Source organism: Hibiscus syriacus, unplaced genomic scaffold (assembly GCF_006381635.1).
Source record: "Hibiscus syriacus cultivar Baekdansim isolate YM2019G1 unplaced genomic scaffold, ASM638163v2 tig00111848_pilon, whole genome shotgun sequence".
NCBI classification, from domain to species: Eukaryota; Viridiplantae; Streptophyta; class Magnoliopsida; order Malvales; family Malvaceae; genus Hibiscus; species Hibiscus syriacus.
Genome location: NW_024063201.1, coordinates 1,265,388 through 1,280,034, shown reverse-complemented (window position 1 = coordinate 1,280,034; position 14,647 = coordinate 1,265,388). Strand labels below are relative to the sequence as shown.

The 14,647-nt window shown below is 32.5% G+C and overlaps 1 protein-coding gene across 1 annotated transcript; it reads right to left on the bottom strand.

Moving 5' to 3' along the window:
• Positions 1-5,302: 5,302 nt before the first annotated feature.
• On the bottom strand, positions 5,303-14,240 carry LOC120172268. Its single transcript, XM_039179767.1, has 2 exons — positions 14,031-14,240; positions 5,303-5,879 (listed from the first exon to the last, which is right to left on the bottom strand). The coding sequence occupies exons 1-2, from the start codon at positions 14,159-14,161 to the stop codon at positions 5,411-5,413; spliced, it is 600 nt and encodes a 199-aa protein (XP_039035698.1). The 5' UTR covers positions 14,162-14,240; the 3' UTR covers positions 5,303-5,410.
• Between the last annotated feature and the right edge of the window lie 407 nt (positions 14,241-14,647).

The following is a 14,647-nucleotide window of genomic DNA, read 5'->3' as shown; positions in this document are numbered from 1 at the left end:
CTGGTTTGTCTTGCTATTATAACCAAAACGCCAATCTGATTACTTAGCTACTTTGCCTTTGCCTTTCATTTTGCTTGACTTGGGAGCTTGATTTCGATCTACTCAAGCATTCATTAAAGACACGTACAATATCAATTGTTAGTATATTCCCTAATATTTATACTTAAACAATACTCAAAAGTACTATTATTAAATTTTCTATAACAATCTCAGCCTATCATAAAATTTCTGGCTCAATAGTATCGGTACACCTACCATGGTATCGATACTTCTATACTTTGGTATCGATACCCCTACCATGGTATCGATACTACTATACTATGGTATCGATATTCTATTACGATATCGATACCATTTCTGTATTTTGTTATCAATGGTATCGATACCTTTCTCATAGTATCGATACCCCCTTTTGGTATCGATGCCTTCCTCATAGTATCGATACCCCTTTCAGTATCAATACTACTTACATCAGTATCGATACTACTCAACTTATTCTTCCAATTTTATGCCTGTAGTATTGGTACTGTTCTATCAGTACTGATACCCTTACCTAGATTTTCCATTTTTCAACCCGATTCTTTCCTAAATTTGGTCAAAAATCCTTTTGTTTACACCCAACACTACTATTAAACTCTTCTTTACTTATCCCTACTAACTTTCCTTTATTTAGTTCCTTAAAACATATAAAATCTCCCAAGAACCTTTCAATCGAAAAATCACACTACTTTTTCTAACATGTTTTTAAACCCATCCAATGCTTCTAATATCTCATTTACTTCTTTGACAAGTCAAATATACTAATAAACATTCATATCTTAACATATCATTTTAAAACCCATTTTCTTAAATCTTTCATATTTCATTCATCTCTTAGTTTTGATCCTATTAATCCTTCCTTAAGCCTCTATAATAATCAATGCTTCAAAAACCAACCAAAAACGAAAGAAGAAACTAACCAAATAAAATCTTACCTTTGCTATAGGGGAGAGCTTTTTCCACGGGAAAGAAGAAAAGAGAGATGGCTTTTTGCTAACTTAATTTCCCTTTTCCCTTACTTTAATACCTAACTAAAGCAAAATTAATTTTAAATTCATTTTCCTTTAAAGGACCAAAATTCCCTCTTTATTCATCTTTTGATACAAATTAGTCCAAAACACTATTCCAAATCATTTTCTCATCTTTTACCATTTATTCCAATAAATCCTCAAATTTTTAAATCTTTTCAATAAAGTCCCTGATCCGATATTTGGGGAATTACATATACTCTAGAAATGGTACATTATATTTTAAATTTACATTACATCATTATCACGAACATAGCGATCTCAATAGTGAAAAATTTATTGTTAATCGTTGAAGTCCCGAGTTTGAGTACCAAGAATGTCAAAGGTGTGAACGTTCAATGTTAAATCATTGAGAGTTATCTTTAAAGAGATATTGTCTTATACTTACCCCATATTATAAAAAAAATTACATTAAGTACCTTAGTCTCATAAAATTAACTAGTTTGGTTAATTTTTAATTTTTATTTTCTATTTTTGCTTTTAGAAAATAGTTTTCATTTTTTACTTTTTTGAAAATTAGAAAACATGTTTGGTTAATATAAATGAAAAATTAAATTCAAACTAAAATACTAAAATATATTTGGTATCTAATTTTTTAAAATAGAAATAAATAAAACAGTTATTAAATAATTAAATTAGATTATAATTATTAAAAATCATTACATAAATGTAACATATGAGTTATACAAATATAAAACAATATAATTGATAAAAAAAATTGTATAACACAAATTTTATAGTTTACAATAAAAATATAATGTTAACGGATATTAGACATTAATTAAATTTTTAAAAATACACAAAAATATTGTTATAAGTAATAGCACACAAAGTGCCATTAACATTAAAACAAATATGTGTAGGAGTAACTGAGACCCTCAAACTTTTAGGAAAAACTAATTAGTGTAGTCCCTAAAATTTGTTCACCAAATGTGATCGTTAAACTTAGAAAAAAATATTGATGTGACAATCTACAATATTTATGTAACAATTCACGATACTATTGTGATAATACTCGATGGACGATGATGCGGTAGATTGACTTAATTGATTATTTTAAATTTTTTTGAGTACTTATTAATTTTTAAAAATTAAAAATTAATTTAAATCAAATATAAAAAATATAAAAAATTATTAAGATATTCAATAAATTAAATATAAAAATATTACAAAATTAAATTATTAAAAATTGATTTAAGGATTACATTGGGACCATATTGAGTTTTTTACAAAAGTTTGAGAGTTTTAAATACCATTAAATCAAAATATTATTGTTAGAATAATTTAAACATGTGTAAGTTAAATTAAAAATCTAGATATAATATTTCCTTACTTTTTGAATTTCCAAAACAATTTTAATGAAAATACTCAAAACGTCTTTTTTATGCTTTAATATTTTCACTTATTTTTATTTTATTTTCCAGAAATCATTTTCTTTTTTTTTTTTTGAATTAATCACTGATATCTTATTTATTGATGACTAATCCCGATCGGGTGCTGCAGAGGCGAGGCCGACCCTCCAAATTCAGTTTGCTCCATTAACAAACGTTAGGATTCGAACCCCTAACCTTGCTTAAGGGAACTAATTTTACAACCAAACATATTTTCTTCAATATTTTTTATTTTCTATGAAAATGAAAATAACATATATTTTCTAAAACCAAACAGATCCTTAATTTTCAGAAATAAATTTAATTAAATGTTTGATATCAATTTAAAACATAATGTGTCATTTAAATTCAATCCAATCTCACACACCACTCACTAATTAAAAGCAATAATTTACTACAGATACACTGGAAATGGTACATTATATTTTAAATTTACATTACATCATTATCACGAACATAGTGATATAGTTAGTGAAAAAAATATTGTTAATCCTTGAGGTCTCGAGTTTGAGCACCAATAATATCAGATGTGTAAACGTTAAATGTCAAATCATTGAATGTTATCTTAAACAGATAATGTCTTATACTTACCTCAAATTATATATCATTAAGTACCTTCATCTCATAAAATAACCATTTTTTTCAACGATTACAAAAATATCAATTTACTTTAATTCTTTCTAAAATTTTCATATGTACAATAACTATATGCTCATTTTATATTAAAATGCACCCCACACTGTAATAAGCGAGCCAAAACAACTATAATACAGAGATACAGTACTCTTATCTTTTGAGTTTTCAATGTAATTTGCTAAATATGTAACGGTTGGAAGTTGTTTCAAACAATTTCACAAGTGGCGAAATCCCAGGAAAATTTTACGACTAAAAATTTTACGATGTAAGCGACCCAAAAATCGCAAACCAAAATATATCATTAATGTGACATACTGAAACATATTACTAATTAAAATAGTTCTTATTGAATTAATATTAAAAGGGTAAATTATATGTTTAGTACCTAAATTATCATTTTAATTTTGTTTCAGTGCCTAATATTTTTTTTCAAATTCATAAATAATGTTTAGTTTAAGTTTCAATTTGATACTTGTCGTTAACATAAAGTGGCATGACATGTCAATTTATTATTTTTTTTTTAATTTTTCAATTAATTGTATTTAACCAATTAGGTAATAATACGTGTCACCACCTATAAGAATAAAATGAAAGAAATAATTATTGCTCCCAACATGAATTGAACTCAGGCCTTTTGCATGAAATGTAAGGCTCTTAATCATAGAACTAAGCTACTCATTTGAGTTAATCTTACCATATTTTGTATTTAACTTATATAACAATATCACCACAAAATAAATATTTTTTATGTTTATAATATTTAAATATTAGACACTTTAAATTAATAATCGAAAACTTAGCAATTTAACTATAGTGTGAATCTTTTTATTATTATACTGAACTTAATACTTACTTATATCATTATTAAATTAAAAAAATTCACTTTCATTTTGAAAATAAAAAAATAATTAAATAATTATTTATATATTTTTATAAACTTTATATTAAATAATTCTAAAAATATATTTTAAAATTATTTAATTTTTAAAATCATATATTTCTTTATTCGATCAACCCTCCCCTAAGTTAGCATCCCTTGCCCTATAAGTTAGCATGTGGAACTATCATGGTATAAGCGATTTTCTCCTAGGCTCATGTGAGAATTAGGTGTGTGGTCCCTTATTTTCTTTTAATATTTATTTAATAAAAATAATTTAGTTTGTGATGTGTTTTAATGTGTAACTTTAGTGATATATTGTGATGTGTGTTATAAAATTATCCCGAAATAACATAGCACCAAATGGAGTTGTCGTGAAAAATCATATAGAATTCAACGTTCGGACAAGATTGCCCAAAGAAATTTTGCGCATGCGGCATGCCAGTGGCATCCCATATGATTCACAGGTTTTGTAGTAAACGATCAAATAATCCACGCAATGAAATGCAGGAAATTATATTAAAAATCAACAGGTTAGTGTAAATGGTAAACAACTTGATGTCCTTTAAGTAAGGTTTTAGGTTCAAATCATTGTGCAGGCAAAAAAACCCCACTAGAAAACACCCGTCAAAGTTAGATATGCTCGGATCAGTCCAGATTAATTAGGACGAAGCCTTGGAACTAGAGGGAAACAAAAAAATTATATTAAAAAACATACTATGATAAGGGTGAAAATAAATAAAACGTCCAGTAAACTATTTGTAAATTGTTCGTATAATATTCATTTGTTAAGCCAAATAAATGAATATAAACAAAATTTTTATATTTACTTAATAAATGAACGAACACAGAAAGATATAGATTCAATTTATTTATGTTCACGAACAAATTTATTTATAGACTCGTATATAATCTCCTTTGTAACTTCATTAATCAACTCATTCATTTATATTTGTGAACAAACTTATTTAATGACTCGTTTAGTTTGTAAACTTTTAATTTTTTTTTTACATTTTAAGTATCAATAAATATAGAAACTAAATTGAACATAGTGAAAATTAGAGTTTAAACTATGAAACTTAAGGAGTTTAAGCACTAGCGACATAATTTTACCATTTTCTAATTTGCAAATAAACATATTCACGAAGATATAAACGCACATGTTCGTGAACACTAAAAAACGAACACGAACATCTTTAAAAATATAAAAACGAATATGTACAAAATATTTAACAAATTAACCGAACAAAAATACTTTTAAAAATAAACAAACAAATATGAACACAACCTTGTTCAAGCTCGGTTTATTTACATCCTTGAAAATTTATTATCCCATGAAAAAGCCTCTTTAAGAATCCAAACTCCAAACATAGAACCAAATACAGCCCCTTCCAAACAGTTTCCAAAGTTAAATGCAAAACAGAAAAGTGTTTTCACCTTCAGTTGCGTATCATCCATTGCATTATATCCTTTCTAATAACTCCTTCACCTCTAGTGTAGTTCCACCTCAGTGTGTGAGGTCCATTGATGCTCAACTGCCTGTACTGAGTCATGTTTCCAGCAGCCTTTGGTGGCTGCATCATCATTGTAATCGTAGGGAGTGATTTTGAGAGCATAAACGTCGACGAGCTAAACAGACGTCTATCAGCTTCACCATTTCGTGGTGTCTGCAAGCTTATGGGAGTTTTCAACGAGGATGACTTATTCACCTGCTTTGGGATGTTCATGTTTGCATTCCCAGCATCATGGTGGGATTTCTGGTGGCTATGAGGACGGATCTGAGCTGAAGGTTTCATTTTGTCAAGCAAGCGGAGGATCCAGTTACCAAGATTCCGACCAACTTCTATGTCTCTCTGCTGTATATTGCGGTGAACCTTAAGTGCCACATCAAATACAGCTCGTGTTCGTCTGGTGACAGAAGAGATACACAGATTCCAATTTAAAAAGTAAACAAACAGAAAAATTTAGAGAGTATTTTGAAGTCCTTGTAATCATGATAGTATCAAACATTTGACATTTAGAATTAACCCAGTTTATAAATTTAAATCATCCATGCGTAAAAGTGACGGAGCAACATTATCATAAAATTAAAGTAACTACAACATCGATGAACCTCTTAGGAATAAACTAAAGACTACAAGAGTTGGTTCATGTGCTTCACCATATTTCTAGCTCTTACAAGCAGCAAACTTTGGGAATATTTTTATATCATACAGTAAGGAAACATGCGGAACCTTATACAGGCATCACGCACATTAACTAAAGAACCAAGTCACTGAAGCTGTGCAGCATGCATAGATCTCAATAGTAAAGTATAAAAACATGGAATACTTTGTAGTATTTTTATGTACTAGTAAGAAAAACTACTTCAACACTATAGCAACTTCAAAGAAAAACCTGACCCTTTCCTACAGATAATTGACACAAATTTACATTTCCACCAAAAAGAAAACCGAGTATCCAATGGTAACGGTTAGCTAAACACAGAATGTGATAAAACTGTGGCTTCATAATTATTATCTCAAACCACAAGGGCTCAATTAAAAACCACATGAATGTCTTGAGGGAAAAAATTGTTAGAAACACTTGGAATTCAAGGTATATTTACATAATTATCTCAAAACTAATAAGTTGGTTAGAGAGGTTTGCTTTGCTTGCACATGAAATTCGTTAAAAGTTAGGACCTACGGTTGAACAGAATAAATCAATATTCAACTCATTTGGAAAAAAAAAGTTGAAAAGTAGATTCATAGTTTCATACTGTAATCAAAGACAAACAAATGAAAGAAAATAGGTATTGTCCATTTACTCAGAGACTAAATGCAGGCACCATTATAGGTTTTTTTTTTTGAAACATTACGGGGTGATTACAAGTTAGTATATGTTTCATAATCTTTCTTAACCATTAATAATAATACACACCGCAAACGCACATGCTCGAATCCAGGATCTCAAAGGAAAACAACACTCCCTTTTTTTTATAAGAATTGCAGGCCTCGTTAAAAAACCCCTTCTTGATTAATGGAGCTTGTAGGGAAGCTCCTTAATCAACGGAAGGAGGAAAAGAGTGCCTTAAGATTTTATTCATCAAAAGAAATTACATAAGATACAACAAGAGAAACCCCCTAACATAAAAGAAAACCAAAAAACAACCCTAAATAACCATAAACAACAACACTAACTCAGTCTATTCCTTATTTAGCTAAGGCATCAGCCTCTAAGTTGGTTGTCCTGTTTACCCATCTAACAACACCTTCAAAGACTTTAAGCCTAAGAACAATATCTTTAACTATAAAAGCATACACATCTAGACATAATTCAACCTCCTTGATCCAATCCACTACCACCTTGTTGTCACTCTCAATAATCAAATGGTCCTTGATCCGCTCTCGAAAATATGCATAGAACGACAACCCCTTTAGAATAGCTTTTAATTCCATCAAGGTTGGAGGCCCCGGACTAGCAGATTCCTTGAAATAGCCTAAGGTCAATCCTGAGGAATCTTTTAAAACTCCTCCTAACTCGCTTTTCTTCCAATCCCTTGTACTAGCAGCATCAACATTTAATTTAACAAAGCCCTTAGGAGGAGACCAATGAAATATAGATACAATCCGATTAGTTTGGAGAGACAAGAGTCCCCTAAGGAAGGGTCTGAAATAAGTGAGTCCTTAGGAATAAAAACCTCTTTATGCTTTGCTAAGAACCAAGAAGCAAGCCTAAACCTTGCTAAGAATAAATATTCTGCCATATCTAACTTCCCCCCTTCAAACACAACAAAATTCCTAATTTTCCAAGTGGTCCAAAGAACGACCCCTGGAATAAAAGGACATATCAGTGAGTTAGTCTTCAAAGCATCCCAAGCTAGAAGAAAGCTTTTAGCATCAGCATGAAAAACAGAATTGATCCTCCAAAAGTTCATAAATTTATTCCAAAGAGACCACACCACCAAACAAGAGAAAAATAAATGAGAGGGAGACTCATCCACCATCTTGCAAAGATGACATAACACTTCTTCAATTCCCTGAACTCCTCTTTTAACAAGTTCTGTCTTAACAGCCATCTTCCCAAGAAAAACCTGCTACAGAAATGTCTCCAGTCTTGGAGGTAGCATACCCCTCTAAATAATCTTCTTCCAAAAATAGACCTCCTCCGATCCCAAAGAATCCGATGAACAAAGATTAACACCGGATCTTACAAAATACACCCCATCCCCAGTACCTTTCCAAATCAACCCATCAAAAATTTCCATAGGTAGGGAAAATTTTGAAATGACAACCGTCAAGTTAGACCACTATTCAAGCTCCCAATCATTCAAATTCCTTCTAAACTTCACAGCCCAAATCCATCCGAAAGAGCTATAATCCCCAAATTCAAATAATTTGTCATTCTTATTTGAGGAAATAGAAAATAGTCTTGGGAAAATGACCAAAAGAGGATGATACATAGCCCAAATATATTACCAGAACCGAATAGTTTTACCATCACCAACTTGATAACTGCACATGCTTCTAAACTTAGAGCCAAAATAGTCTTCTTTGAAATGATTATTTAGCATTGATCTCCAAATCCAGGATACTTTAGGAGGAATCTTACTATCAAACAGTAAAACTGAAGAATCCAATCTATATTTAGCACAAACAACTTCCCTCCAACTGAATCCCTATCATTGGCAAACATCCAAGACCATTTCCCTAAAAGCGCTCTATTCATCAAGTTTAGATTCAGAACTCCTAAACCCCTTCATTCTTTGATTTGCATACATTAGACCAACTAACCCAGTGAATCTTTTTATTGTTGTTTCCCCCTCCCCATAGGAAATTGGATATAATTGAGTTTAGGGTTTTAAGAACCGAAGCTAGAATTTTAAACATGGACAAATAATATGTTGTAAGCAAACATAGAACCGCCTTAATCAACACTAATCTCCCTGTTAAAGAAAAAGAGGTTGCCTTCCATGCACCCAGCTAGTTTGTTGAAAAAATTATTAATAGTTGAATCCCAAGGAGCTGCAGAATTTATACCTGCACCAAGAGGAAGCCCTAGATATTCTGAAGGAAATCTGTCAACTGAACATCCAATAGTCGTAGCCCACTCCTGTAGGTCCTCATCATTCACATTAACACCAAACAATTTACTCTTCTTCAAATTCAGCTGTAAACCAGAAATCACTTAAACACTCGAAACACCCTCTTGACATTCAAAATTTTCATTTTCGAAGCACCACAAAATCTGATCAAATCATCAGCAAACTGTAAATGGGATAAATTAATAAACCCTTGTTCCCTGCCAATAACCATTCTAGAAAATAAACCTTGTGAAACAACCCTACGGATCAATAAATTGAGTAGTTCCCCTAATATATTAAACAACAATGGAGATAAAGAATAGCCTTGTCTAAAACCTTTTGCCATTGAGAATTCCTCAGAAGGAACTCCATTAACTAGAACCGAAACAGAAGCTGTGGTTACACACTTCCTAATCCAACCACTCCATCTGGAACCAAATCCCATTTTCTCCATTACTTTAAACAAAGTAGACCAATCAACAGAATCTTAAGTTTTTTTAAAATCAACCTTGAAAACACATCCCTTTAAGTTCATTTTTCCTTCAAAAATCAACTCCTTCATTAGCAATTAGAGAACAGTCTAAAATTTGTTGACCGGGGATGAAGGCAAATTGTGTTGGACTAATAATGTCTAATATACAACTCCTTAATTTCCTCGAAAGCCACTTAGAGAGGATTTTATACAATCCACCAACTAAGCTAATAGGTATATAGTCATCTAGACCGCCAATATTAAAGCCCTTTGGAATGAGAGTAATAAAGGTATGATTAATACTATGTTCCCAATATTTTCCCAAGTAGAAATTATGAAAGAACTTCATAATATATTCCTTGAGGACATGCCAAAACCTTTTGAAAAAGCTCATATTTAAACCATCCGGTCCCGGAGCTTTATTACTATCACAAGACTTTAAAGTTTCCCATATTTTCTCCTCTGTAAATTCCTTCTCTAAACACAGGCTCTGCTCCAGTGAAATACTGGGAAAATTCAACCTTAATTCTTCCACTTCCAATGTCGAATGTTCATTAAAAGATTTAAAGAAGTGATCTCTGATAGTAGCCTTAATAACTGACGGGTCTTGGATAACATTTCCCCTGATATTCAGAGCATTCAAAGCATTTCTCCTCCTCATAATTGAAGCAAAATTATGGGAAAATATGGTATTTCGATCCCCATCTTCTACCTACTTCGATATGGAATTCTGGAACCAAATATGCTCCTCTATCTTATAAAGTCTCCACAATTATGTTCTTGATGAATATAACTCTGCTGTTTTTTCACTGTTAAAACCATCCTGCACCTATTGGATATCCACTTCTAACTTGTGAATCTTCGTTTCTAAATCTGAAATACGAGCCCCTGGAAACTGATCTCTCTTGCCTGCCCAATTTTTTATAGTTGTTTTGGTTTTTATCAGAATACTATAAATTCCATCTTTCCTCTAATATTTCCTACAAACTTGAATTGAAGAGCTGACCAAATCCTCAAAACCAACTTCATTCATTAGATAATTAAAAAGTTTAAAAGGTTTTTTATCCCAATTGACACCTCCATTCTCCAACAGTAATGCATTATGAACTGATACATACCTTGGCAGTAGTGATTGAACAATATCAGGAAAGGCAGCCAGAAATTGACCATCAACCTACCCCATTCAAGGGTAGATCAATTAAACCTACCCCCATTCAAGGGTAGATCAATTAAACCTATTTGAAGCATAAATTGTTTGAATATCCCCATTGAATTCCTATTTTAAGCTCTTCTAACCTTCTCTTCTTCATGTAGATAAACATTAAAATCCTCACCTACTCAAATAGGATCACTCTATCCACCTATGAACATACTTAACTCTTCAAAAAAAAACTAATTTTATCCTCCTCCACTGAAGGGCCCTAAACATTGATGAATCTACAACTGAAATTATTGGCACAAAATTTTCCTGAAAAAGCAATGAATCTTCTACAAATATATTGATTTTCCAATTCGATATTTTTATCATCCCAACAACTCAGTAAACCCCCTGATGAACCAACCGATGGATATTTCATAACACCTTGAAAATTATTTAACCCATTTCTTCTAAGAAAAGATCTTGGAATCTTCTCCATTTTAGTTTCTTGTAGCCAAAGAATTGATGATGATATTTAGCAAGTAACCTCTGAACAGCCCTCTGCTTTTCTTTTCTACCAAAGCCTCTAACATTCCATGAAACAATGATTAACTGAATCTTCATCATTAAATAAACATCAATCTAAACCCCCATCAAGATCACCTTGATTGACCATATTCAAACCTTTCTCCAAGCTGATAATTTTTTCCAAAACAAACCTCATTCCCTTGCTCAAATAAAACCCCCAATAGCTTACTTATTTCCCAAGTAGCTAGTGCTTCCTTCAATAAATTTGAAAAAGCTGAAGAGAAAACTGTTGAAATGCTCACATGTTCTAATGCTTCCCTTATCAGGTGTCTTTTAGCTCTTCAGATGTCAAAACCAGAATTGAAGTTTGTGTTTTCTCCTATTGATAACCCTCTATCAATCTCCCTATCCACTCTTTGTTGAATAGCTCTTGTGGTCTGAACTTCCCCTTCCTTAATGATTAATTCATCCTCTCTTTCAGGCATTAAATTCAAAACGCTCCCAAACCAGTATTTTCTGTCCCTAGACCTTTTATAAACCCTTTTAAAGTTGGTCATTCTTCTTCTCTCTAACGGTTCACATTTTGTTGACAACTATCTTTTATTCCTGCACAGAGTTCTCCCCCTTGAAATAATTCCTGCAATATTTATCCTTGGCTCTAACAACATTAATTCCGAATCATGAAGCCCTAATCCAGCCTGATCAAACTTCTCTAAATCTGACCTCTTCCCTTCTTCTTTATTATTATTTCCAGACTTAATTGAATTCTGCTTATGAATCATTCTCCCAAACTTGTCAATTTTAATTGTTGGATCAACTGGAATTATTTTTGAAACATTAAGCCCAAGAATGCCCATCATCTTCTGATTGGGCATGTGATCCATCAGATGAAAAATTTGAATTTCTAAATCCCAACCATGCAAACTCATCCACTTTTATACTCCCAATATTTTGACTTTCTGATAACCCACAATTAATACCTTTCATATCTATTGAAAGTCTTGGAAGTTGTTGTTCCCCACCAACTCCCCCAGAACCAAGAAAAGCTCCTTTGTCAAACCAATTGTCAACTCTCTGTCGAATTTCTTCTGCTGAACATGTTGTATCTTTTCCACTTTCTGACAGCACTTTGTCTTCTTCCTCTACAGTCATCATCTTTCCAAAATGTCCCCCACCGGAACCTTCCATTAGAGAATTATGGAAAAAAGAACTTGAAGACTCGCAAGCCGATCCAACGTTGATACACACTTTAAATGATCTTCCATATGATCCAAGAGTGATCACCTCCGGAACATCAAAAAAGCTTGCCACCCTCAATAAAATTATCATCCTTGTGAGGTCTTTTTTTCCTAGTGGCATCATGTATGTCAACCACTATTCCCCATCTCCCTGCTATTTGTTCGAAGAAAGGATCGTTCCAAGATAACAGAGGGACCCCCAATTAATTCCACCAGACAAAAGGCCATTGGGACTCCCTCTTCATTCAATAATGGTGTCAATCGATCAAACCTTAATTCTAATTCTTCTTTCTTCTTCAACCATATATCCAGCATCTATTCGGATGATTTAAATACTATAACACAAGAATTCCATACATGTCCCCATCTAGCAATTTGGACTTCATAACCATCATTAAGTAAAGCCTTCTGAACTATCTCAATCTGAAATGTATGTTTAATAATCCCCGTTAATGACCTTTTAACCCAGCTTGAGCTTTCAGAGGGAATATGCATTACTAAAATATTTTTCTTAATTTTCCCCTTGTGAAGATCATCGGATGAAGACGCCCTGTTTCCCATTGCACTTCTGTTGACATCAAAGCATCTTTATAAGTTATATCATCCCTAATGTTTTTGTTTAAGTCTTCTGCCTCTTTTGATTTTGATGTTTCTGCTATATTCTGACTGAAAACCTTCTTTGAGGAAATATTCTTCCCCACTATCCTTGAATGAGCTTCCTTGTATCTTGCAAGACCAACTGTAATCTTCCTCCCATCTATCACTACACCATTTAATTCATCAACTGGCCTCTTCAAACCTGTCTCACTCTTAAACTGAACAAAAGCAAAGGTTGAAAATTTGTATTTTGGATTCATAGTTTCTTTGGGAATGAAAACTCTCTCAACAGGATCATGGACTAAGAAAATTTCCCTTAAAGTACGTCGAGACACCCTCCCACTAAGATTGTCGATAAACACCGTCCAGATCCATCGGAAACTGACTTTTCTTTAAACTTCTCTCTCTCTACGTTTTTCTCTCTCTCACTCATCCTTTTATCCAATATTTTGTACAACAACACTCTCTTTAATTAATGAAGCCACTAAATAGGTTCAAATGTCGGCACCATTAGCGCAAATCCAATGAATATCAATCTCGCCCAAGCCAGAAGCATGATCTTGGCTATAAAAAAAAAATAGGTCCATAAAAATTCTCTGCGTCTGGGAACAGACCCTAGTTTAACAAGAATGATCAGTTCTTATATGCCAAGAGTCGAGACCCTAATTTTCCGCATTTCTTTTTGAAGACATTAAAGTAACCTTAATCCATAACCCCAGTAAATAAATCACCAAATACCAAAAACACTTCAATCGGATCCTTTGGGAAATGAAAGATTCATCGAGGCACTTCATCACAATCTAATACAAATTCATGTTCATGAATTCGTTTCAATTCCTTAACCCCATTGATAGATAATACTATTTCAGTTGAATAGCATTCAAAATACAACCTTCATAGTGATATTAGATTAGATCAATCAACAGAAAAAAAAATCCAAAGCAACCACACCGATCAAGAACCGAAAGAAATAGTGCAATAAATACGAACTTAGTTACTAAAAAAGAAAGAAATCTTTTACCTATGAGCAAATTGCCGAATCCTAGGACGTTTAGGGCTAATAATCCGTCGCTGAATCTTCAAAGCAAGCTTGTAGGCCCGTTTAAGTCCCAAGAAATAAGCCGTTCCCAATGCGATTTCCCACAGCACCATTTTTCATTCACTCTTCAACCTTCTTTTTCAATCTTCAAATATACATGGATCTTTCTTTTGGGTTTCGATTACTTTTTCTCTGAATTCGTTTCTTTTGGAGCAAGTAAGAAAATAGTTTGTGATTCGTTTTCCTTTCTGGGGAGCCGCCAGAATTCCAATATCGCGATCTTGACATTTTCTTCTTGAGAGATCATTCTAGATGATTTCCAATAACTTCTACGTGGTTCATGGACAGAATAGTTAGCAATTTGTTTGGGCTTTTGCTTAGGACTTTATCCTATAAGGGGATTCAGTGGAGGGGGAAGGTTTCTAAATGTATTACTGTGTTTCGAGGAGAGACCAATTACTGCTGATTATGGGAGAGATAATGGATTTCGTGCTTTTACTTAGAGGCACAATTGGCGGGTATAACTTGTTAAAGATGGTAAAATTACTTTGAGGCGCTATTGGGCTTCGATTTAATTTCATAAAAATATATTCTTTTTT

Excerpts from the sequence above, each read along its gene's own strand:
- LOC120172268 (XM_039179767.1), bottom strand. The coding sequence starts at position 14,161 with ATGGTGCTGTGGGAAATCGCATTGGGAACGGCTTATTTCTTGGGACTT. Across the intron at positions 5,880-14,030 it reads ATTCGGCAATTTGCTCATAG|ACGAACACGAGCTGTATTTG; the intron begins GTAAAAGATTTC and ends TTCTGTCACCAG.